This window comes from Electrophorus electricus, chromosome 24 (genome assembly GCF_041902795.1).
Source record: "Electrophorus electricus isolate QZ-2024a chromosome 24, ASM4190279v1, whole genome shotgun sequence".
Lineage (NCBI taxonomy): Eukaryota > Metazoa > Chordata > Actinopteri > Gymnotiformes > Gymnotidae > Electrophorus > Electrophorus electricus.
The window spans coordinates 10574021-10600072 of NC_137520.1; the positions used below are offsets into that span (position 1 = coordinate 10574021).

Sequence of the window (26052 nt, forward strand, 5' to 3'; positions counted from 1 at the left end):
CTAATAACTGATTATTTAAAACACAACCTAAATCATTTCTTGTTAATTGACTAGAAACAGTACTTGCTGTCCATTATAGATACCTGAATGTTTGGGAATATTAGAAGCAGCAGTTGTTGAAAATAGGCTTTTTAATACTCATCAACCTCTTTTTTATCAGAAGTAATTCTACCACAAATATTTAAACTAACCTTTGTAGAGTGTCAAATGCATCCCAAACCCGTTTAATGTTTTCCACTGCTTTTAAGGCTTTTTTTTTGGGGGGGGGGTTTGCTTCCATAACAATCTTCTTTACTTGTTTATGCCTTTTTGCCTATTTGAATAAGCTATGCTATGACTGGCAATGTTGGAATATTTAATATTAGGCAAATAAGCAATATAGTTAATCATGTAGTGCCCAAGTGCTTAGATGTGGGATGGAATCTTTGAGCAACACACACACACACACACACACACACACACACACACACACACACACACACACACACAAAGGCAGTGAGACATTTATAGCCCTCAGGCTATTCTGGTCTGGGTTTGACATTTCTTCTAAGCAGCCTACAATCATTGTGAAATGTTCAACAGAGTTTAGCATGAAATCTATTATTTTGTCTTTCAGTGCTAGATAAAGAAACTAGGGCAAGGGATCAAGAGATGGTGTATATTTAAACTACTGTAAATATCTAAGATGCATTTTATTTACAGAAGTCGCTGTAGGCTATACCATCTCCTTTACACTGTCTCTCATTTGCATTTATACTGCCAGTGTCAGTCTTTAATAATGACTTGTGTTCCAGACTTTACTATGTGCACCATGTCTAATTACCAAATGAAAATGACATGACATCATCTTACATTATAAGAGCTAAAAGTCTATAATGCACTGTTTAGAGTAATCCACTCAGATCCGGCAACACAATATCCTGACCACACTAGGCCTCTTGGGGGCACTGCTGTCCCACCATATTTTTCAGGGGTGAACATAGCCAATATGCCTGCCTATGTTTGTCATGCATCTTGAGAGAATAAATTGGCTGCGCTCTTAAATAGCACACAGAATATTGATAATCCCAGCAGATGTGAAGCTTCATACTTCCTGGCTGATGATGCACCGCTCCATAATCCATGGCATGCTTGCGGTGGTGTAGAAGGCCATCTGCTCATCTTGCGTTCTTATGGACCCCCACATCTGGACAAAACAGGAAGACAGGTCTCTCTCTCTCTCTCTCTCTCTCTCTCTCTCTCTCTCTCTCTATCTTACATCCAACTTTCTCTCTGTATACAAGATGTCTATGTATGTCTCAGAACTCGGATGATGCCAGATTTTGTAGTCATTCATTTGGGGGGTTTATGTTATGTTTGGAATATTACAAATTATTTTACTATAAATAAATAGTTACTTGAAATGTTTGGAAGTAATTTTGTGGTTTTGGTACACAAACATCATTTGAAAAAAAAAAATCCATTTATGTTCTTTATATTTTGTAATGAGGTATGACTGGATCTATTAAACAATACAATATGACATTGTTCCATTTGTATTTTTGATTTCCTTAAAATTGCTGTGCTTTCTAGCATACATTTACTTCTAGGGTAAACATAACAAAGCGCCACTCCAGGGGTTAAGGGCTGTGGGGTGGGGCATCGGGGAGAGGTAGCTATAGCATGAATGGATATGTGTGTGCTTTTAGCCTTGTGTAATTAGCACCGAACGGAGTGGGTGCTTTGCCACATGTGTAAGGCAAGCAGCTTCAGTGTCAGTAACAGTAGAGTTGCACAGAAAGCCAGGTCACGCTGCTTGTTGTTCCCTGGGATCTTGCTTGCACACCCAGGGTGCAGCCTAGATAATAAGGAGAATGCTGGGGGATCAGTGTCCTGAGCCCCAGTGCTACAGTAATCGTCACTGCTACCCAATTAGGCAGGCCCTGGCAGGTGCTAATATGACCCTTCATTCTCCCAGAACTATATAGATTTTTTATTAATATTAATAATATTAAAAATAATATGCTACTGTACTATTTGACACATTAATAAATAGAATGCTTTGAATAAATGCAATAATACAAATTAAGTAATGAAATATAATGACATATAGTAGAAACAATAAATGAACAACCCCTGACCTAGAAAACAGATGCACTGTAAATATAGTATTTCAGTGAAGCCCAAAGGTATACTGTAATGGTATATCAGTGACAATAGTGTGGGGAGCCTATTAAAATAATAATTAAAATATTTTCCTACTACCAAATAAAATACAAGCCTATATAAATGTTTTTCCTGTGATGTGTGTGCAGTGCAACCTTGCCAATTTCTGCAGCTCCAGTCTGGGGTAGTGTGAAGGCAGACGGAGACTCATGACAATGCAGATCTTCAAGCAAGCTGGGCTGCAGCCATGTAACTATGGCGACAGCAAGATTTTGGCTGGTGAAGATCCTCATATTGGTAGATATCTCATTCTGCTACCTTCTTAAAATGGCTGGGGGGGCAGAGGTGGTTAACAAAACATGAATCATTTTCAGGGTACTCTTATCTTCCATCTGTGGGGTGTACAAGGCGAAAGGCTGCTGGCACCTGTCTTTGACTGTAGTTGGTTTGCTTCATGATGCCCTGAAGCTCTGTGCGCTGTTGCTTTAGCTTGCAGAGACATCTCCCATCCACTGGCACTCAATCCATACATGGACCTCTTCACACTACCAGGAATAATAAGGTCTTATGTGTGGACTTATAACTCCACACTGCTATAACATACATCCAATTTTACAGGTCATTTAACGTTTTTACATGCTGAAATGTGTGATTACATGCTCATTTAAATACATACTACAGTGTATTTCTGGCACAAGATTAGATAATAAACTATAAAAATGGTGAGAATAAAAAATAAAATCTAATAATATAGTCATTACACAGAATTATAGTAATGAGATAATGAATAATGTGGGACTACAAACATAAAATAACAAATGTGTTAGAAATTAAGCCTATTTTTGATCAAAGATGTGCAGCCAGATTGTTGTTGCTACAATGCATGTGCTGGAAGAGAATTCCTCCCACACGCTGCAGATGTAGACCAACAATTTCTTCCCTCCAAAAATATTTGGCTTAAGTTAGACTTCAGTTGGAATATCTCCTAACGATCATGATCCTGCTTAGAACCCACAGCAGTTAAAAACATGATCCTGCTTAGAGCAAAAAACAGCATCCTTTCCTTCTGCTGTTTATTTTTGAAAATCTTAAAAATAAGCCTCTTTGATTGGAATGGAACCCCTGTAGAGAAATATCTATTGGCTCACATGGGATCACTGGTCACTTTTCACATCACCTGCAGGGCTTTATTTTAGAAAATAGTACATAGTTAAACATGTGGACATAAAAAGTGTAATGAGCAGCATTACAATGCCTTATAGTTACTTTTATTCATAGGATAGGTTACTAACATTCTGTGGACTTGAATGTCTGATCAAAAGAACTCAGAACTAAATTTAAACAACTAGATTAATCTCTTCTTAGAAGATTATCTTCAAATGAAGAGAATAGCTATGATGTTATTTAACCAGAAGTACTGCAGAATAACGGAAATACTTTTTAAAATAAAAGATAGCTAAAAAAAAAAAAAAAAGCAACACTCAATACCATGGAGAACTAGATATATCATGTGTTTAATTTTTACAATGTTTTGCCCAAAAACATCTGAATGGGTTTACTTCATATAAAGAAATTACTTAAACTGCTGACTGTAACTGTATGAAGACCATGTGGGGTGTTTTTATTTGCTTACTGTAAAATGAGCAAAATCACTTTAAAATGGTTGTTTACTGTAAAATGAGCAAAGCACTTCAGTTGTGTAACACTTTGGTGCCACTGTTTATTTAATTATTACTCAAAGTAAAAAAGGAAAGGAAATTCTCAAGATAAAAGTGAAAAAGTAATAATGATATTCCCTTTCTATTCACAGTTGTTACAACATTTGATTTTATACAGAGAGTCTTCACCATGTCTCTTGTTCCTGTTAGCCTTTACTAAATAATCTTGTATACAAGATTCATTTACATTTATGGCATTTAGCTGACACTTTTATCCAAAGCAACTTACAATTATGACTGAGTACAAGTTGAGCAACTGAGGGTTAAGGGCCTTGCTCAGGGGCCCAACAGTGGCAACTTGGCAGTGGTGGGGCTTGAACCAGCAACCTTCCAAGTACCTTAACCACTGAGCTACCGCTGCACTGGTAGTTGCCACTAATTGATCATTTTCTGACAATAAATTAAATTATTGGGTGTGTTTTTTCAAATCTTAACTGATTGCATAACATGCCCTAATACCCACCCCAGAATTTGTAGGAAGATGCAAATCTTTTAAGGAATTCTTTGGTGACATGAGAAATTATGATTTATAATACCATCTACTTTATGGCTCACTGGGGTTATGTGCAATGTATCAGTTCTTATTTAAAGTGCAAGTACATTAACCTCACCTGTTTTAGTGAGATTCATTCCAACATTAACAAAAATAACATACAAAATATTAATTACCTTGCACATTTACATAAAAATATGTGCTAACATGTTATGCTCAGTTCCATGAAATCACAGCCCAGATAAAGGGGTCTAGAACACTATAATTTTACATAATTATTCGAACAGTTCATGTCTTAAGGCTTGGTTCAGATATTCAAGTATAAAAGTACTCCAACATCTCATCAAGCATCATACATGGAGGGGAGATGCCTGATGTGTGGCAGCTTATTCAGCCTCACCGAGCATCACCGAGGGGCGAATAGGGTCTTCCCTGGTGCAAATGTGGCCCTCCATCCAGAGCGAGGTGCAGTACAGTGCACCGGCGGGGTGGAGCTCAGCCGTGCGCTTACTCCAGCCCCTCCTCCTCAGCCAACATCTTCATCCTCTGTTGCTGAACGTAGCTGATAATCGAGGCCATAATGAAGCTGGTAGTGATGGAGATCACCAATATGACGATGCCAGAGAACATGACTACGAGAAGGTCCTTAAGCGAGAGCACGCCCAGACACTCTCGGAAGCTGTTCTCGGAGAGCATGCTCAGAGAGATCCACTGCCCGTTCACTGGGAGCAAGCACTCCATGTCCTCCAGGCCTGCAGAAGAGGAGAGAAATCGTACTGAGACGCAGCAACATAGCTGCACAGTGGGAGGCAGCAGCACATCCTCACACGGGGGGGGGAATCTGAGAAAAAACGTGGGGAAAACTTTAAATTGTTTGCTGTTGCTGGATAGCTATTTTGTTTCACAATGACACAGTGACTTTTGTATGTATGTGTTCATGTCCAATTATCTCAAATCTGTTACCTAGGAAAGACAAGGCAAAGAATTTTTAATTATGTAACACATTTGATTAAAAAAATAAACTGCATAGTACAAAAGATGATTGAAATAGAAGAGATATAAAAAAAAAATCTAAAAATATATATCTGAAATTTATATTAAAATAAATAAAAATGAAGCATATTAAAACATACAATACAGTACAATGAAACAGTACTAACTAGAACAGTACAAGAAACGTGCAAGAACATTTTAATGCTACAATCCAATCTGGATTGGTTAGAGTACGTTTTTCATCTTGAAATGTACAAGGAATTTTTTTATGGTAACCACATGCCCAAATGTAATAAATACAAGATATATCATTATAATGCCTTACAATGAATAAGTTAAGATTTAAAGAATAAAGAATGTGCATGTGACTGAAGGAGTCACAAGCACTGTTCCAGTGTGTTGAGACTTCTGGGTCTTATATTTTTAATTCTGTCTTCTTCTATCAAAGGTGACCAGCTCATAGACTACAACAGCACAAAATAGTGCAAGCTTGTGCCCCAAATATGCAGATATTAAACTGAACGCTATATACTTTGTACTTGTCCATAATCAAAATCGTTCTTCCCCATTCAATGCCATCACAGTCCAGTGACATTCTGACAGACAGGCCAACCCTGGATGCTTGTTGCCAAATGCATGCTGCTTCAGCTTGGTTGGAAATGAATCACAGTGTGTTGAGCATTCGTGGACTCTGCCGTGACTGCCGGGAGATCAGGGACAGAGCAGCCCCGCTGCGCCCACTGCTACGTCAACTACCTCTACCATGGATGGAGAGTTTGCGCTGCCTGCAAACAAGTTTCTATCTGCTTCATTCTGTTAGGGAGAAATGCAGTGCTGCATTCGCTAAGGTCACCTGCAATGCCGACGATCTGTTTCATACTGCACAAGACTCCAGACAAGTCAGCGTATTATTGTTGCATAGCAATAATTTGTGTCATTTACATTTTTTTAACAACAAAACTGTGATTCAACTACTGTGATGAAGCCTGTTCCATAACTCAGATGAAAAATGGCATTCACTCTGGTTTCTCTTTTTGCTCTCTTTGAATGCATTGAAAATACTGATAAGAATAGTAGCAATTGTAACAATTTTCATAACTGTAATAAAGTGAATGACACTGCATTAACCTGTACTGTCACTGACAAGTCAGTTGACATCATCAAGCATGCATACGGTGATAAGTATAGGTGTGTCAGTGTAGACAGAAAGGCTTTATCACATCACTTAGGGATTCAGTGACCTCAGCATCCTTTGTTTGCGTCTCACCTGGCCTTGCTCCTAGCCTCACAAGCTCTTCCAGACTTTCAGCATTCCTGACTGCTAAGTGTTTTACACAGGAGCACATTCTCCCCCACCCAACAGCACAAAAACAAACAAATACGCAAGTAAACCAACTTTTCCCAAATGATGTGTGATATGATATGTACTTTTATATATTAGCCACAAAATGAATCATGTTAAGATGTGGGAGATTACACCACCTCTGTTGCCACATGCAGTGTGTATTGGTTATTCTTCATCTCTTCATTAATGCTCAGTTTGTTCACAGTCTTTGGGTGGCAAAGGACTCTCAACCCAGCAGTGACACTGCTGTGCCTATTACACTCATAATAGTGCAGCACCCATTATCATGTCACTGTCGTGTCACTGTTATACTGAGACACACACACACACACACACACACACACACACACACACACATATATGGGAGTGTATGCATGGGTATGATATGCTTGTGGATATATATATATATATATATATATATATATATATATATATATAGGCCTTTTTAATCATATTATTATATATGCACACACATCCACAGCTTGCATTTTGAATACAAAAAAATATTTTTTTTAGAAATACAGAGTTATTATTGTTATTATTTACATTTATATAGCACCTTTCTCAGACTCAAGAGTGCTATATTAGGACTCAAGGACATCTATGTTAAAATACTGATATTAACCATCTAGATGCCTGCATTGTCATAACTGTATAGGTAATTTTCCAATGTAGTGTCATGACGGGTTGCAAAAACAAACAATCAGTCAATCAGCTGGAAATGGAACCTGATATGGTACTATAACCACTCCAGTCATGTCTGTCTTACTTGGTGCATGCTTGATACATTTGCACTGCACATGACATTTTGCTTACAAATACAGCACATTATCAGTGAAAGTCCTGTTATTTCTTGGCCTTTCAGGAGAGCGGAGTTCATGTTACCTGGTGGCAAGCATCTATAGTGCATTACAAGTACTTTGTCATCAGTATCACATTCAGTGTTGCATTAAATTATGGATGCCATGTGGTCACCTTTGACCCCTGTGTATGTTGGGTCATCAACCTTAAGTTAATAATCAACCTTTTTCTTCATTATTTTTGTTAGTTTCGTTAATTTAATTAGTTGTTCGCGATTTTGGTGACTCAAATGACTTGACCCATCTGAGTTGGCTCTTTACTTCATTTAGCTCTTCAGTTTAACTGCAAATTACACAAATTACATCTGGAAAACATTGTTGAAAACGCATGATTATGTAATCTACCAATCTGTAGTGGGGGTTTTTTCCCCCAAGGTTCTTTCAACTTTATTATTTAGCCTTAGAATGAGGAAATACAGTCCTTGGGTTTTGACTCCAGCTGACATATGTCAACAGTGTCTCTATGAAGGAGAACAGAGCAGTGGAAAGGGTGGACATTGAGTGAAGTTGGTTTTTCATTTGCTTACAGAAATTCTCTGTCCAGGTCAGCCTTCAGAAACCTGAAGACCTTGAACCTACATCAGATACTGTCTGACCATACACTGTGGAACTAGTGATCAATCAGTATCAGCCCATCACTCATCTCTCACTTAGAAAATGGTCGATTACAAGAAAACAGAAGAGCAAAAGGAGTTCAAGGTGAGTAGTCATAACATTGCACATGTTCCATAATTATTGGCATGGCCAAAAACGTAGCATATTGTTGAGATTGCCCCCAGTGTTGGTTTAGTGCTATTACATCTCTCGCATACATTCATATAGTGTCTTCTAGGCACTTAGGTGGTGTGCCATGTCACAGTTCGAAGGCTTTCAGTGAAAATACGGACAGCAAATGCATTCAAATGTAATACATTTACATGTTTGACAAATGCACTTATCCAGAGCAACTTACAATTTCAACCATGTTACGGAGGCGGGCGAATGTGTTGCTAGGAGTCCTGCCCATGGACTCTTTTTAGTATAGTGTGGTGCACTTGCACAGATGGGGGAACGAACCCCAATCAATAGAATATGACTTTGATAGTGTGTGAATGTGGATGTGAAGTAGTCCATCTTCTTCTGGTAACTGATGTCATGTGACAATTTCTTTTGCACAGAAAAGCAATTACCCTCTTACCGGGAAATGCATTTCATATGCACAATATTGACGTAAGTACAATAAAAAGATGCCGTTCATTCTAAAATTGACAACAGGCTATACACTATATGAAATGTGGTGTGAAGTAAGCGCCAAGATCATTTTGTGTATATGGCCTAACAAACCAGACTGTTGTTGTGGGCAGGTGAAAGAGCATGGCATGTTCATGTGTAAAAGACAAAAGCATGTGCTCAATGAAAAAGTGGATTTAAGCAGCTTACCATTTGGGAGCTTGTGATGATTTTCCACCAGCCAGAAAAACAGCTTGGTAAACCTACAATTGCATACCCAGGGATTCCCTTCCAAACGTATTATTCGGAGGGAAGGCAGCTGTCTCAACATCCCAACATCCAGGACAGAAAACCCATTCCTCTCCAGTTCCAGCTCCCTCAAGGAGGTGAGGCCTGCTAAGGCTCCCCGACTGAGCATGCTCAGATAGGGATTGTTGCCTAAACGAAGCTTGATCAGGCTGTGGGATTCTCCAAAAGTCCCTGAGGGGATCTCAGTAAGATTGTTGTTTCTCAGGTCTAAGTAGACAAGCCTGGAGAAGGTAGGCAGTGTCCCTGGCTCCAGCTTGGTAAGGGAGTTGTTCCTCAGGTCCAGGTACACAAGATCGCTGTAGACAACCAAGAAATCAGAGGGGATCCAAAGAATTCCGTTGTCAGCGAGAAGCAGCCTCCGGACGCCAAGAGGGATGGAGTCTGGCAAACGGGTGAGCCCTTGACCAGTGCAGTCCACTGTGTGATGGTCTGGACACAGGCAGCTGGGTGGGCAGCGCTGGCCCAAAGTGACTGAGGCAATGGACAGCAAGACAAGGAAAGACTGAAGACAGCAAACACATGAGAACATCGTCGGGAGGGTGAGGAGGGAATGTGAGAATGGGGGACTGGAAGGGAGATTTAGAAAGGGGCACAGGATGAGAATGGAACTGGGTAAGGGTCAGGGGGTGGGAGTTGAGGAGAAGAGAGGGAGGGAGGGGGGAGCATGAGGGTGAGCGAAGAGTCAGGGCTGTTGCAAAGGCATCATATCCATTCTGTTAGATCACAGTTTACAAAAGCTCCAGCATCCAACAGCAAACAGAGATGTGCAAGGCTGCTTTCCAAGAGATCATATAGCAGGCGGTGCGGATCGTGTGGCAGCCCGCTGGCTGTGAGCAGGAAAGAGGCAGAGAGCGTGAGCAAAGGAAGGAGAGAGAGAGAGAGAGAGAGAGCGCAAGAGCATGAGAGACACGCCGGGGATTAGCGGAGAGGTAAATAGAAACGAGCAAACCACAGACCAGGAAGAGCTGGGGGTGTGAAGGGGGGTTGGGCGGGAGACAGGATGTGACAAAAGGGGAGGTTCTGATTGGCTGGGTTAACTCACAGTCTGTTCATCTGCAAACTCTAAATCTAAATCTTCAGCTCGTCCTATGCATGTCTCCATGTTTGTCCATGTGCTCCTGTTCTTCAGTGCACACAACGCATGGTATGCCAGCTACCACAGATTTGATATCCCATGCTGGCTGGAGTCAGGTGGATCGTGATGCCTAGAAGTGGTGGTCACACACACAGTAACACTCAGCTTGTCTTCTGCTGTCGTGCCTGTGCCACATTTCAAGTCAGCATGTGAATGCAAATTCCAGCTCCATTGCCATGGCGATGAGCACTAACACAGAGCCATCTGCACAGCGCTGCCATGAAATAGAGAGACAGCGAGCATGAAACGAATCGACCATGAGCTGTACAGGGGAAGACCTTTCTTTTGAGTGCAACACAAATCTAAAATAGCATACAGGCTGTAAATTATGCAATCTTGAAACCGCATACCAATGAGCGACAGTCACAATTATTGCTCCAAGTGCATGAAAAAGCCGTGAGTGTTATATCAAGAGCATTTCTCCTCTCCATGGGCTTTTTGTTTCCACCTCGCTGTGGTCCAGTCTCGTGTTCACCGCTGGGCCACCATAAATCCCCGGCTCAGTAGAACACATGCTGGGAGCACAGACGCATTTCCACTAACATCACAGCACAGAACAGAGAACGACAGACCAGTGCAGACCAATACTCTCATACTACTGTAGCCTTGATCTTACAGAGAAACATCTAACAGGTAACGCTAGTCAACTATGATTTTGCTTCTTGCAAAAACAAAAAACCTGTTTATTATGTATTTTTGCGTGTTGAGTCCAAATATGTTTTCAGAATTTCTTTATCACCCACAGAGTTTTTGTGCCAGTACACTCATTTGTCATTATGTAAAGAATGGAAAAGCAGGAGAAGAAGAGGGATGTTCCAGATGGTAAATATAGCCATAACTCTTACATCAAGATTAATGGCCATGTTACCTAAAAACCATACATGTCAGAAACATTCCATTTGAACTGAGCATAAAAGTACTGTAAGGTCCAACTATTTTAGTTTGTGAAACAAAGTTTATCTTTTGTATACTAAAATAAAATAAATTAAAAAAACAACAAATGCTGATTTTTGCAATTGCATTAGCAGAAAATCCATTTCTTCCTCATGTCCAGCCTTTGAACAAAAAAATGAAATGCCATTTTCATTAGCAGATGAGGGATAAACACAATATATCTTCGCAGTGGGACAGCCAGTGATGTGGGAAAACCCGCACTGACTTCCCATGTGCAATTAAGGTCTGACATCTGAATAAGTAATAAATGTCAGGAGAGGCTTACCGTAGCCAGCTGCCCTCAGAGTGCCGCGGGGAAAGGAGGGGAAACATGAGCAACCCATGCCAACAATACCTCTAAGGGTCTAAAAACAGTGATGTGGCTCAAGACACTGGGGCAGCTGTAGAATCTTTTGGCTGTGCAGCAGTAGGTGAGGGTCACTCAATACATTGTACGAAGCCAACTGTCACAGCCGAGGCCAGCCCAGGAGGGACGGGTGCAGCAGGACGTCCAGCCCGGGTCCTGGATATGGGAACCTGATCAAGATGGGAAACCCGAGGTGGCCTTCCGCAGGCTAGCCGCATGGAAGGTGTTCCTAGCCAGGAGAAGGCAGGGTGCTAACATGTTCAAAAAGAGCACCCATCAGCAGAGGTTGAACGCAGTGACAAAGCTTTGTTCCAGGTGTGTTCTGAGACTTCACGCCACATGATCCTGAGCAACACAGCCAAGAACGGCATGTCTTGGTCTCCTGTAACCCTGACCGAATAGCCAAACGGCTCAGCTTTCGGACTGAGAGGACATTATGAACGGATGATGGAGAAGTGCAACTGGTCTAGACAATTTACACCAACATTAAGTGACTTTTGTCACCATTTATTAGAATTTGCTTTCTTCCCTATGATGTGCATTCAGAAGCTACACAGGAGGTATAAGTTTGACTTAGCTTGTTTAGACATACATAAAATGCTTAAAGAATGAGCATGGATAACAACTCCCAAAACAAATAGAATTAGTAATGAATATATTCCAAAAAGAGTTTTATGGAGTAATTTCTTACATGTGCAATTAAAGTCTGACATCTGAATAAGGGGTTTATAATTTGGTTTATATAAAAAACATTTTTTGCCAATAAATACATTTAATTTCTATGTTGTTTTTATGGGATAGTTCATTTTCCAGCTCTTAGCAAGCACCAATCTAGGCATATCCATCCATCTATCCATCTATCTATCTATATAGATAGATAGAGATAGATATAGATCAATAGATATATCTATCTATCTATCTATCTATATATATAGATCTATTTATCTATCTCTATATATCTGTCTATCTATCCATATAGATATATCTATCTATCGATCTATATCTATCTATTTACATATATATAGATCTATCTATCTATCCCTATATATCTGACTATCTATCTATATATATATATATATATCGATCTATATCTATCTGTCTATCTATCTATATCTATTTATCTATCTCTATATATCTGTCTATCTATCCATATAGATGAAACTAATTTAATATTGTGCATGACGGCTGTGGGACAGTCTTGATTTACAGCAGTCTATGTTGAAAGGTAAAAGATTAAGAGTGCAGCGGGTGGTCAGTAGCATGCTGCTCCATAGCAGCAGCCCCATAGTTCTCGTCCCACAGTGGTTTAAACCCCCACCACTGCTCTCTCTGACCGCTCCTTTGTCTGTCTGTCCATCCGCCTGTCTCTCACCAGTTGCTGCCAGGTGGAAGTTGTTACAGCACCACTTGGCAGGGGCATACATCGGCGTTCAAAAATGTTCCCGGCCAAGTGCTTGTGGGATTCCACAGATCAGAGGGATTTCGGGAGTCTGCAGGCTCTCTCTGCCTAGATATCCTCAGACAAAGCTAGAGGAGTTTACAGGCTGCTGAGAAATACAGCGAGCTCTTGATTGCTGGCTCCTTAAAAAGGAGTCAAAGACAAAGAATCTGCAAGGGGGGACAGATGAGAGAAACTGTAATTAATCCTAATAGCAGAGACTCTGGTAGAGGCCTCACACAGAAGCGCTCTGTAGTCTAAACAGTGTAAACTCCTGGCTAAAATGGATAACAAGACAGTAAATGTTTTTTTGTTTGTTGCTGTTCTTTTTTTTTTTTTTTTTTTTTAGATTATGTAATATTTAAATTAAGTTAATAGCATGGATTTCCAGTAAATTGTTTAAAGTGTTTGTTTTGATTAAATGCAACAAAATTGTCATTCTATACATAGTCTTCATCTCAGCAAATACACAATTCGTAAACCAGATTAATGGGACATGCGTTACTCTGTGCCCTATACTGCCCCCTTGTGTTAGTCGTATGAATGCCTTCTCACATAATCCACAACCTCCTTATCCTTTTTTTTTCTTTCAAAGAAGTAGAAACGTCTAGAATGTGATCACAACCTTTAGTCTTTTTTTATTGAATAAACATTTTCTCTCACTTCTTTCTTATTTTTTAGAAAGTAAACCCATAAGTACAGTTCATCAGGAAACTCATTGACAGGGCAGGATTATTTTACATGGTGTCCAGTTTCATTCACAGTATCAGAATGAACAGAGCTCTCTGTGTGTGTGTGTGTGTGTGTGTGTTTCTGTGTGTGTGTTTCTGTGTGTGTGTGTGTTTCTGTGTGTGTGTGTGTGTGCGTGTGTGTTTCAAGTTTGGTTTATTTGTCACATACATAGTCATACACAGTATAACTCATAGTAAAATGGTGTGTGTGTGTGTGTGTGTGTGTGTGTGTGTGTGTGCGCGCATTTGTGTGTTTGTGTGTGTTTCTGTGTGTGTGTGCAGAGCCAATGACCTCTACTGACTAAGACAGAGCCTAAAAGTAGAATGAAAAAAAACTTCCACAAATGGCATGCTAGTCAAAGGTTCACAGCTAGGAATGAGACTATAGTGACGTTAATACCTTTTTATTCTTGAAAGGAATAATATTTCGGTTTTTCACACTGAATTGACTTCAAATCCAATAGTTTTTTCTTACCGTGTCCGCTGCATGGGGCAAGTAGCACCGCAAAGAAAGAAAAGGCAAAACAAAAGCAAATGAATTGGTTATGTGAATGAAGAAGTGTCTTAAGCATTCTTTTAATATCCAGAACACACAGAGACTGTACAGAAATATGATCATAGGAAGTATGATAGCATCAACCTGAAAGCTTTGTATATCCATATATAACCATGGCCACAGACTCTGGGGCACCAAATGTCCCTCTTTACATAATGACCCATTCTCATTTTAAAAAAAGGACAAAGGAATTCGGAGTGAGTAGCCATAGTTGTTGTCTAGTGGGAGAAAAGCTTCACACATTTTTTGAGACTGAATCCTCATTAGTTTTCTACTTTTGTTCCATTCTCGAGGGTACAGAAAGTGTGTTCTCCTAATTACAACAGCACCCATCTTGGCAAAATGTAATTCTTTTAGTCAACTCATTCTGCAGGTAAAAGTGCAATAAACATCCTCTTAAATAAGCAGTACATCACAGGACAGCTGGCCTTATAACAACCAGCATTGATCGCACTCACTTTTTCAGTTCTTTGACTGACCTACTTGTCATTCATCAATAATCCAAGGTGCAAGGTGAAACCAATGGGCTTGGCTTGGAAAAAAGGCATGGACATGAGAGATGCTCACAGACCGCACACTCACAGACCACACTCTCAAACACCACACTCTCAAACACCACACTCTCACATGCCACATTCTCAGACCACTCTCACATGCTACACAGACCACACGCTCACAGACCACACGCTCACATGCCACATTCTCACAGACCACTTTCACATGCTACACAGACCACATGCTCACAGACCACATACACACATTCCACATTCTCTGACAGTATAACTGTCCTTTGGGAAGATCAAAAAGGTATGGCAAAACAATATGCACATCCTTGTAATGAACTCTGTAACCAAGGAAAGAAAGCAAAACATATATGCTTGAGAGTTGGTCAGGAGTGGAAGACTGGCTTACTATGTGAAAGGAAGCACATTCAGGACATGATTGTCACAGTGTAAATGCAATGAATACATTTGGGTTAGTAATTTGCAGTGTTTAGAACATCTGTCTTTAAATTTTTCCTAAATCCACACTGCATGTAGTAGAGAAAAAAAAGAAGACATTTACAGAGCGGAGTACTTTACAGGAGTTTTGTGGAAAAACATGTACCTCTTCAACAGCTTAAAAGATAGCACTGAATTTCAGGTGATCACATTGATACTGCTTGGATGAATGGCCACACCTATCTCAGGGAAGGAGGTGTGCGTTTAAAAAAATTCCTCCGGCCAGTGTTCTAGCTCAACAAAGTCCCCTAGAGATGTAAGGAGTGGGACTTACTACAGTGAATCAAGATACCCTCTGTCTGTCGCTGTGTGTGATGCAGGAAACAGCCCAGTTGTTCCATTCAATTCCACAGTGATATTCAACCACAGTCAGACATAAAAGCAGAATCAAGATGGAAAATCAAGATGGAAGGATTGGAATTAAGACTAATCAAAAGTTAAATCTATTAAAAAAAACTCTTGGAAGCTTGGATGAGGACGGTTTTCAAATAATTATGACTGTCATGTTAATACATGGCATAAATACTGCCAAACACTCCTAAAAATGCATCAACTGCTTTATACTATACTGGATAATGTACGTTATATTAAAAATCACAATGTTTAATGAGTTATAAACAACAATTATAAACAACATATATAAAAACGTAGACTGAACAAAGTGTCCTGTGAAGTGTCTTTAGGTCAGCCCTCTTGAGGCTAGTACTGCTCAGAGTCCACCAGCTGCCAGTGTATGCCAACAGCACACACCTGACTGCACCGTTCAATACACGCCACTATTCCATGTGCAGTGGAAACGTACTATATACACAGCTAGAAGAGGGGGGCGGGGGGAGTGAAAAGAACAGTCAAGGCTCTTAAAACATGACATCTCATTCCAAAGTCATGTCAACATTTACTTTGTCACCAAGGCGTGCATACTGTACGAACATCGGGAGCGGAAGCGATGGCCGTTCGCGACCACACCCACGCAGCCCGCTCCAGTTGCACTGGAACGGCAAGTCAGGACAGTGGTGAAGTCAGGAAGTGGAGTGCCTTTGATATATACGCATTACACGAGCGTGTGTGGAAGGCTGTCAGGAAATAACGACTGCACGGTTCATGTCGAAATGTACAAAATAAATAAATATATACCAAAAGCATGAAAAAAAAAATCACCACAATATTCATTAAAAATAATGTTCCAAGTCTCTGTTCATCACAAATTTTTAAACAGCATGAATTCTACAAGGGTCCTCTTAGGAATGGGCTGCCACATGGATTCCTTCCTTACCATATGGCAGCAACAGAAGAGGCTTTTTTTTTTCCATTAGCCCACAATCCATTTTAGACTCCAAATCAAACCCACATCATTCCCTCCACACTCTATTGTGCTGCTGTATGCACTTTTCTCATCAAGAACAAAGCTCTTAGCAGAAGACTCACACACAGCTTCAGAAGACAGAGCTAATTGGATTTTACCTATTGCCCTTTTAAAGGGTAGCCTTGCAATCTATCAATACAGATTTCTCAAGTTATGGATCAAAACTAACAATGCTAATGGTGATGATCATAATAAGGACAAAGCTGTTTTACCTTGGCTCCTTTATACTGTTGTCATTATAATCATCACCATCGTCATCAACGTACCACAGTACATGAGAGTGAAAAGGGTCCAGTGGTCGACACCGCAATGTCAGCAGGACACGGGCCAGCAGCATCCCACCTGCTGCGTGCTGGTGGGTTCAGGGGCAGTGGTGCGTGGGAGTCCCCCCCAGTGGGGGCCCTGCCTCACAGGGCCCTTCCCCAGCAGGGACCTTCCCCAGTGGGGACAGGCTACCGCTGAGCTCTGGAGCTGGGGCTGGCGGAGGAGGGAGTCGGTCCGAGGGGAAGAGCAGCCCGGGGAGCCCGAGCACGTGCCGTCCGTCTCTGGCCTCCAGTCCTGAGGGTCAGACCTCCACCGACTGGACATGGTTCATCTGCACTCGCATCACCTGCACACTGTTGAGGATCTTCTTCTGGTGGCCAGCTAGTGTGACACCCACTCTTAGGATGTCACTGTGAGGAGGAAGGAGAGCCCAATTAGCACATGCTGCACAGCCTGGAAGGCAAAGCACGCAGACTGCACCTACAGCAGCCTGTGCCTTGTGCGGTTAGAGCTTGCAATAGAGGGTGATATAGCAAGAACACAATGTCACCATACTCAAAAGCCATCAGTGAAGCGAGTGCCACATTTTTTAAAAAAGCCTATGAGTGAAATGATGTTTTTAAATTTTCATGTCTACAAAAAATATTATTAACTAAAAGTATAAAATATTATTAAATAAAATATTTAAGGAAGCAACAGGTTAAAAAAAAAATTAATAAAAAAATGGACACATCCCTGGTTGTTGTTTACAGGTTCATAATTGTTTTTTAATGGATCATGCAGCTCGTCAGTGTTTATGAAGTACGGACAGCACCCATGATATGTTAAAAAAGCAGACTGTGACAATTTATTCTAATAATGGTAAAATATCATTTCTCGCTCAAGCCCAGCTGATAACGAGGGATTCTCAGTATGGTTAAGCACATGCACAAGGACTGCAGGATGAAGAAACGTACTCGAGAGTCATTTGGGAAACAGCATCGAAGGTGCTGAAATCCTCGCTGGCAAAGTTCTCTTTATACTGGCCCATTTTGATAGCATCCAGCCACTCAGCCACGCTGCCAAAGCTGGAGAAGTCTGGTGTGCTGCGGTCCAAGAGAGGTAGGTGCATGCTACAGCAAGCCCACACACACACACACACACACACACACACACACACACACACACACACACACACATACACACAGCATCAGCAGCAAGGCCGTGCAATACAAGGTACAGGGGTGATTTCCAGCATCAGACATAAACAATGTCACATTTATGAATGGGATGACGTTTGGGCCACTGAAAGATTGCCACTGATAGATTTTCAGCGTGGTGTGAAAACGGATGTGTACAGTGCTTATTATTTACTGGGCATCTCGAATTTCTGCAGCAGTCAGCAAACATAAAAATCCTATTTGCCTCTTTATCTACCATGGCTATGTGTTGTAGGTGAAGCTCTATCACTTCGCAAGGCAGTGTTATCTCACCCTGAAGAGAGCGGGGTGGTGGCCTTTAGGCTGTTGGGGTTTCGGATCATTTTATCCAAGGTGTTCACAATCTGGCCAAATTTAGGCCGGTTGTTCCGGTCCTTCTGCCAGCAATCTAGCATTAGCTGGTGTAGCGCATTTGGACAATCCATAGGAGGAGGTAACCTGTAATCCTGCTCTATGGCATTGATCACCTGGAGAGATTAAGACAGATTAAAGCACTTGCAGTGACAGCAGAGGAGAACAAACATATAAAACATTACTATTTAATTTGAGACTTATTATTTTTTAACGAACTGGACATTTGTCTCAAATTTTGGATTTTACTAAACCGTAATGTGAGGATGATTTGTTAAACTCATTTTTGTCCACTAGGGGTCTCTGTATGTTAGCAACACAAAATGTTAGACCAAGGGGCTCAAGGCCAGTCCGGGATATACCTCTGATTGAAAGTAAATTTCTAACACACTTCATCTAATTAATTAGTAGGATCTCAACATTAGAGCCAGGTGCATTCCGGATGATTATGTTTTGATCTAAATTTTGCCCAGCAGTAGATGTCCAGGGCCAGACTGTTCTAAATTATACTTGTAAAATCACACAAAATGACAATCATAAACTAATATCTACAGAATATCCTACATCTTGATTGCTCATGTCCCAGTACGGCCTCTCTCCATAGGACATGACCTCCCACATGACGATGCCATAGCTCCACACATCACTGGAAGAGGTGAACTTCCTGTACTGGATGGCCTCTGGGGCAGTCCATCGGATGGGAATCTTCCCCCCCTGGGAGTGAAAACGGACTTAGCAGGAGCGGGAGAAGCTAAACTCATAGGGGAAGGAAAAGGCTACATCAGGAAAAGGAAAACTCATAGGGGAAGGAAAAGGCTACATCTTTCAGCTAAAATGCTGATGGGAACGACTCATCTGTTCTGCAACACACTGTGTCTTTGCAATCATATAGCCCACAAAATAACGGCAACCAATCAGGATGATACATCCTGACCCCCTCTGCCCCATGTGACCAAACCAAGGCTTGCACCAGTAAGGGAAACCAGGTGAGCACACGAGCCCGCTCACCAGGGCACTGGTGTAGGTCGGATCTGAAGCATCGTCCTCCAGGAAGCGGGAGAGCCCGAAGTCGGACACCTTGCACACCAGGTTGCTGTTGACCAGGATGTTGCGGGCGGCCAGGTCACGGTGCACGTAGTTCATGTCACCCAGGTATTTCATCCCTGAGGCGATGCCACGTAGCATTCCCACCAGCTGGATCACAGTGAACTGCCCGTCGTTTTGCTGAAAACACACACAGCAGGATAACTCAGTGTAGCAGAGCCGTGGGCGTTCCACTTTTCTCTGTATTTTCGGTTTTCCTTTTCCCCCCTTTTTTACGGGGTAAGCCTGCAGCAGTTCTTTCTGTCTGCTACCAGAGGAGGCCTTTTGGCCCTCCCATAATGTAGAACTCTGGCTGCCTCCCTAAGCTGTGTTACTGGAGCCCACCAGAGATACATCTGCGCCTGGAATGTCCCCTCGTCCAGCTGTGCCTCAAGCCAGACGCAGCTGGTCCCACACTGCAGGCACGCCAGGACGACTGGAGGCCGCAGAGGGAAGAGTGGCTTCACGCCATGTGGGACTGAGACAGAAAGCACACTGGAAGTGGTCGTGGTTAACAACCATTACCGTTCGATTCCTCACTGTTGATTTTCTCATTTGTCCATATGCAGGGAAAACATGGGAGCCAATGAAACACAAACAGACTTGTAGTTTTTCAGGTCTGTAGTTAACTAATTTGATATTTTATAAGGAATCAAATGAGGGTTTTCAGAAAGGATGAACAAAACTGAATGGAGACAACATGATAATGGACTAAAATGAGACTAGTGCCTCATGCCCACCCTGAGGAAGGAGTCCAGCGAGCCGTTCTCCATGAACTCAGTGATGATCATGACAGGGCTGCTCTTTGTCACCACCCCCTCCAGGTGGATAATGTTGGGCTGGTCAAACTGGCCCATGATGCTGGCCTCGCTCAGGAAGTCCCGCCTCTGCTTCTCCGTGTAGCCTGACTTCAGCGTCTTAATGGCCACCAGGATCTCTCTCTTCCCAGGAAGACGCAGGCTTCCACTGCACACCTCCCCGAACTCACCTTACAGAGAGTCAGAGGTTTAGTGTCAGTAGTACATTCTTCGAGCACAGCATCTGTCTTTTAAAAGGCTCCCTTTTACAGAATCTGTCTGCTGACAAAATTCAGCATGAGCTTGAAGCCTCGATGCCAACCGTTTCGGAATGGAAGGGGAACTTTAGATTCACGCTTGCATTTACCCGCGCCGATGACTTGTTCGATCTTCACACAGGACATGTCGATCTCTTTAGCGAACTCACGCACTGCTTCGTTGGGGTCTTCATAAGTGAAAGGATCTATGTAGATCTTCATACCAGGTGACACTTAGGAAGAGGAAGTGGAGCTTTAATTCATGTACGAATGGCTGAGCCAGAACTAAAAATGCCAAGAAATTCCAGTAAATACTGTATAACTGTCAACTTAACTTAGAACTGGTGCTGCTAATTTAATTTAAAAGTTAATCTGCATAGTTAAATGTTTACATTTAACCATAGATTGAGGTGATACAATTATTAATTGTCCAATAATACAATAAATAATTAGTCTCTTCTCAGCCAATCTTAGTACTTGCTTCATACTTTTTAACCAGCTGCTCTGAGTGCAATGGTTAAACAGGAAACTATAAAAGGCAGTGCCAAGTGGAAGAGACAGAGGATGAGACATGAGAGATGTGTGTGCACAAGCACAACATTAGCAAAGCCCAATATACTGCATTACCTTACTGAAGCAAAGCCAATCAGGTGGAGACAGACCATTCATCAGAAATTAGCCATCAAAATCCAGTGTGTGTAATGAAATGAAAATAACACATCTGTGTCTTGTATTTCACGCAGCAGGAAAAAACATCGAGCATCAGGTTTGGGGTTTACACCTTATATCCTCTTCTCATGTTCATCAAGGATAGAGAGAGCTAGTTATAACTGCTTAAATGTGAAAGGATGTCAGAAAGGAAGAGAGGATTTGGCCTAGTTTCCGGGCTTGCCTGCCATGTTTGATTTGGGGCCTGACATCAGCTGGGTTTTAGATGCTTAGATGAAAGCAGACGTGGTCATCGGAAAGTTTTCACTAACAGCACACACCTGGCCCTGCCCTAATTGCATGGATGTCTCATTTCTTTTCACCAACCCTTCCACCCTTGTACAACAAGAGATGTATGAAACTTACCAAGTCTGTAGAATATAGTGAAGGGTCCATAAACTGTGCTGACTTGGCTCTGGACAATGCATCTGTGTTTGTCCCCACTTTTCCCAACCCCAATTATACAGGACCCACATTTCACAACTTTTCATTAAAAAATCTATTCTCACTATTAAAATTTAAATGAGTCTTTCCACTGAACCAGTTTCATTATTCATTTCAATCCCACTAACAATGTGACAGCATAAACACATTAGGGAGACTGAACACCAGTGTGCTATTCCATTCTCTTATTGCCTGGCGCTCGTATTGATTGGCTGACAGTGCTAGCACCAAGCCTGTGTCCTGAGTATTATTACTTCAACAGACATGCATTTTGTCTGAGGGCTACTAAGAGAACACTCACTGTGGCCGCTGGTGTAGTGCTGCAGCTTGTCTGTGTACTCTGACTCTGTCCTGTCGCTGCCTCTCCTGTGGAGAGTCAGACATTTATTAACAGGCAAACAAAGCAGTGTGCATTTTTCTGGCACATGAGATTCCTCCTGGGAAGGATTTAGAAAAGCTCACCGGTTGCATACGAATACGAGCACGATGACCGCAATGAGAAAAACAACACCTGCAGCAGCCGAGCCGACGATGAGAGGCAGTTTTTCCTGAAGGCTGGAGTTATACTCCTCTATACAGAGACACAACACACAAAACATAACACACACAAACACAAACACAGCAGAGACAACCTAAAATTGGAAAAATTCATACTCCATGAAGTTAATGCCATGCAATGCAAAGTGTCAGCATTCATAATGTTCAGTTTCATCCATGCAGTGATCTGGGTTTATGAGTGCTGGCTCTTGGCATTTAATAACATTACCAGAAAGTCCACAAAATTTTTCCACTGCCACTAGAGCTGCAAATGGTGCTGTATGAGTTCCAAATATCACACTTTTCACATGTCTGTTAGCTTCTAGGAACTCTCTAAAAGTAGCAGTGAAAGTGCCCTGGGCAGTGCTGCGTGTTGCTGCTCACTTTTGGAAAACAGGTACATGCTGGGATGGTAGTGCTGAGAGCTCTTTTTGGTGCTGCTCTTGGCACAGAGATCCATTGACATGCTCCATCTGACTGAAGTCAGTGCCATTTCACTGACTGGCAGCGATTCACAACAGCATTACTGGAGCTCGTCACTTAGCAGCAATTGATTAAACTAATTGCTGACAAAGCTTTAGGCGGTTGGTGCTGTCGGGACACCTCATGATATGACTCGGACGATCTTGTGTCGACAGTGGCAAAAGGCAAACCCAAAGAAGAGAAAAACAGTAGAGGTTGAAACTGGAAAGATATTTCTCAGACTGCTTCACACAGATCCTTACCTTCGGTCATGGTCTGGAAGTACATTTTTCCACTGAAGCGTCCGAAGCCAGCCACAGTGCGTGCTCGTACCTGGAACACGTAGATAGCCCCTGGCTTCAGTGACCGAACCACCACAGTGTTAGTCTGGCTCCTCAGTACAGAAGCATTCAGCTCTGCCATGTTCTGAAAGACATCAACACACCAGGTTCAGTCCAGTCCAGCCCAGAGGAGTTCAGTTCAGAACAGAAGAGTTTGGCTCTGCCACGTTCTGGAAGACATCGGTACACCATGAACCTCTTTTATGTACTTTTAAAGTAACAGACATGATGAGACATAATACCACGTTTTAGACATCAGAGCTCATCTTCAAGACAAAGAGAAGACGTGAGGTCCCGGCCTTCTCATGGGCAGTGCAGGACACCTTGGCCTGAACTCAGGCAGTGAAGTGAAAGCATGAATTTACCTTTTCATAGTACTGCAGCTCATAGTCTAGAATGACTCCATTGGGCTGGTCTGGCTGTGACCAGGACAGTGTGACGCTGTCTACTGTCCTGCTCACCTGATGCATGATGGACACCACTGATGGAGCTATGTGCACAGACACAAAGAAAACAGGACACAGAGAGAGACAGAGAAAGAAAGAGAGAGAGAGAGGGAGGGAAAGACAGAGAGAGAGAGAGAGAGAGAAAATGAGGGATAGTGTGAATATCGGGTCAGAGACAGAATAAACCAGAGAGCCTATTCTATAAAACAGTGGCTAATTGAAAGGACTGTGAGAAGAGCACAAAATCCACTTAAACATTCAAAACCCCATTTTTCCGCTTTGAATACTTGGCTTTTGCACAGTACATCAAATCTGGCATCAATTCTGTATAGGACACTGGGAAGTCTTTACCCAACACAAAACTGAAGACTAACTCTACATCCTTCATGTCACTTGCTGTCTCAAACAAGCCAAAAAGCAGAGTGAGAAAGCTGGCAGATGCCCAGTGAAGTGGTTCCTTTTGCTACTTAATGACTGACTGTGCGTTTAAAGCAGTCGCTATGATCACCAGGCTCCAGCTATAGCAGTAGTGGGCAACAAAGTCCATTAGCTTTGGCCTTGGCAAGTCAGTGTGAATAGTGCAAAAAAATCTCTGAAGGGAGATGAGACAAAGGGTAAGGACATCAGGTCATGCATGTTTTCTGCTTTCTTTAACCCCAGTTGTTTTCAGACAAGCCATTCAATTTATTGATAGGACATAAAGCAGGGAAATGCCAGCTGATCACTCCCTTTCTCCATCTTTGTGTGTCAGCATTTCAGTTAAGTGCACACCAATGATAACTCTGATGACCATATTGTAAATGCCGTTTATGGCTGGCAGCAATGGGACGTTTGTCTGCCATTGGCTGATTGCTCTGGGTGTTCCAGGCCTGGGGTTATAAACCTCCCCCTGCTGTAGAGGCTGTGGAGTAGAGCCCAGGAATATTAAACACACCCTAGCATTCAGAAGCAGCAGGCCATGTGCCTTTTGCCTGTTCCTTTCACTAGGAAATCCATGAAAACACCAGCGATGAAGATGGAGTTCATCACTGAATTCACAGTCAAAACTTGGCGTGCTGGTGTACCACGCAGACCTGTAGGTTTAGTGTGCGAGTAATATAAGATGCAAGAGTGCCAGGTGGGACTGAACCAAAAAGGACGCTGATTGTAAAACTGTAATGATAAATGCCTTGTCAGATTTGAGTAGGTTGTAAAAAGATGAATCAAACGACTTCCAAACTCCCAGTGACTCATGCCAATGAAAATGTGTGGACTAATTTAGCACTCCCGTCATGATATGAGTTTTAGTGCTTTATTAATGATAAGGCAAATCCATGTACACCACTTGTCTGACAGTGAGTCTATTTCAATTAGCATGGGATGAAGCAGAAGCTCTAGAACTGGAAAAAATGCTCCTCAAATCACTCATCAAATTCAATTCATTTCATGAGATTGATAACAAATTTTCACTGAATGGCAAAAAAATATATTCCAATCATATAGATGGGATCACATTCTGCATTTGAGGTTATTCTCAACTTTCCTCATGTCTTGTGAAGCACTAAAATGGCACATCCTCAGGGGCGGAAGCAGCCATGCATTTGCGACTACACTGTACATCTAAAAAGCTTCCGTATTTCCCTGAACCTGTTCAGCTCTGCCGAAGCAATCCATTTTCCACACAGAATGCTGCAAGTGGAACTCTATCAGTCAACTTGTCTCAATGAGTTCAATTTAAGAGAAATCCAACTAGTATTCTAACAAGGGAAAGAAACGCAAGTTCACAGGTCCTTGTGATATTCAAGTTGTGAACCAGAGGAACCAATTATCTGCAACGCATCTGAAAGTCTTTCTGCTAACCAAGAGTTTTTCCACTGTGGTAAACGACAGTTATACCAAAGGTATTCAAACTTTTCCCAATTTTTAATTCAGAAGATTTTATTATGTATTTATGTATCTACACTCCATCTAACGTTTAAAACGGCCATGTCAGGGGTTGAAATGGTATATGGGAGGAAATATTAAGTTCAAATGCTGGAATGTAAAACTCATTCATAAAGTATAAACTTTATTACAGGCACTCAGAAAAAAATAACAGATTTGAAATGTGGAGGCCATTTCCCAATGCTGATTCAAATAAAACATTTGTAGGCATGGTTTACAGGGCCATGTAAATTTCGGTTAAATTGTGAACAGGTTCTAGTGGATGTAGTGTACTGAGTATGCCGCACTGCTCCACAGGTGATCAATAGCAGTTCATACATAAACACTTCTAGGCAATGCATGACTGCACTGAGAGCAGTAAACATCTCCAGTGAAGAGGAGTAAGAAAGTTTGGCGTCTGCTAGCGCTATTTGCTATGCGGCACTACACCTGCCCGTTTTGATTTACCACTTACATGTGAGGTAAATAGCACTGTGCTGGTAAAACTGCAGTGTGTCTCTGAGCCAAGAGCATTTGTGCCATTACGAATCCAAACTTTTCTTGCATCGCTTTGCAATCACTACATTTTTATTTACCATCTGTAACTTAATGAATGCACATTAAGTATTTTTCAAAAGTCATTAGATCTCGCCATTTCTCAGAGA

The 26052-nt window shown here is 41.7% G+C and overlaps 2 protein-coding genes and 1 long non-coding RNA gene across 6 annotated transcripts in view; 1 reads left to right on the forward strand and 2 right to left on the reverse strand.

The window, feature by feature from the left end:
- Positions 1-3346: 3346 nt before the first annotated feature.
- On the reverse strand, positions 3347-9611 carry lrrc38a (leucine rich repeat containing 38a). The gene is made up of 2 exons (XM_026998204.3): positions 8974-9611; positions 3347-5108 (listed from the first exon to the last, which is right to left on the reverse strand). Exons 1-2 carry the CDS (start codon positions 9599-9601, stop codon positions 4864-4866), a joined length of 873 nt encoding a protein of 290 aa, XP_026854005.3. The 5' UTR covers positions 9602-9611; the 3' UTR covers positions 3347-4863.
- Positions 9612-10754: 1143 nt separating this feature from the next.
- Positions 10755-12964, forward strand: LOC118240722 (uncharacterized). Its single transcript, XR_004775600.2, has 3 exons — positions 10755-10840; positions 10953-11029; positions 12883-12964. It is a non-coding gene; the product is annotated as an uncharacterized LOC118240722 (long non-coding RNA).
- A 169-nt stretch (positions 12965-13133) lies between these two features.
- The window catches only part of ephb2a (eph receptor B2a), a 37296-nt gene continuing 24377 nt past the window's right edge, over positions 13134-26052 (reverse strand). Inside the window, exons 6-17 of one of the 4 annotated variants that reach the window (XR_014119686.1) lie at positions 23405-23529; positions 22962-23124; positions 22162-22270; positions 22001-22065; positions 20658-20780; positions 20234-20481; positions 19419-19634; positions 18975-19124; positions 18333-18526; positions 17817-17972; positions 16863-17270; positions 13134-14159 (exon numbers count right to left, since the gene is read on the reverse strand). Coding sequence is in view for 3 of the 4 variants with exons in the window: in XM_026998130.3 (XP_026853931.2) it covers positions 17162-17270; positions 17817-17972; positions 18333-18526; positions 18975-19124; positions 19419-19634; positions 20234-20481; positions 20658-20780; positions 22001-22065; positions 22162-22270; positions 22962-23124; positions 23405-23529 (1658 nt within the window). In the remaining variant the exon portion in view is untranslated. Of the gene's footprint in view, positions 17271-17816; positions 17973-18332; positions 18527-18974; positions 19125-19418; positions 19635-19843; positions 19972-20233; positions 20482-20657; positions 20781-22000; positions 22066-22161; positions 22271-22961; positions 23125-23404; positions 23530-26052 lie in introns of those variants that run through there. The other 3 variants (XM_035522406.2, XM_026998130.3, XM_081706718.1) reach the window with 3 other exon arrangements.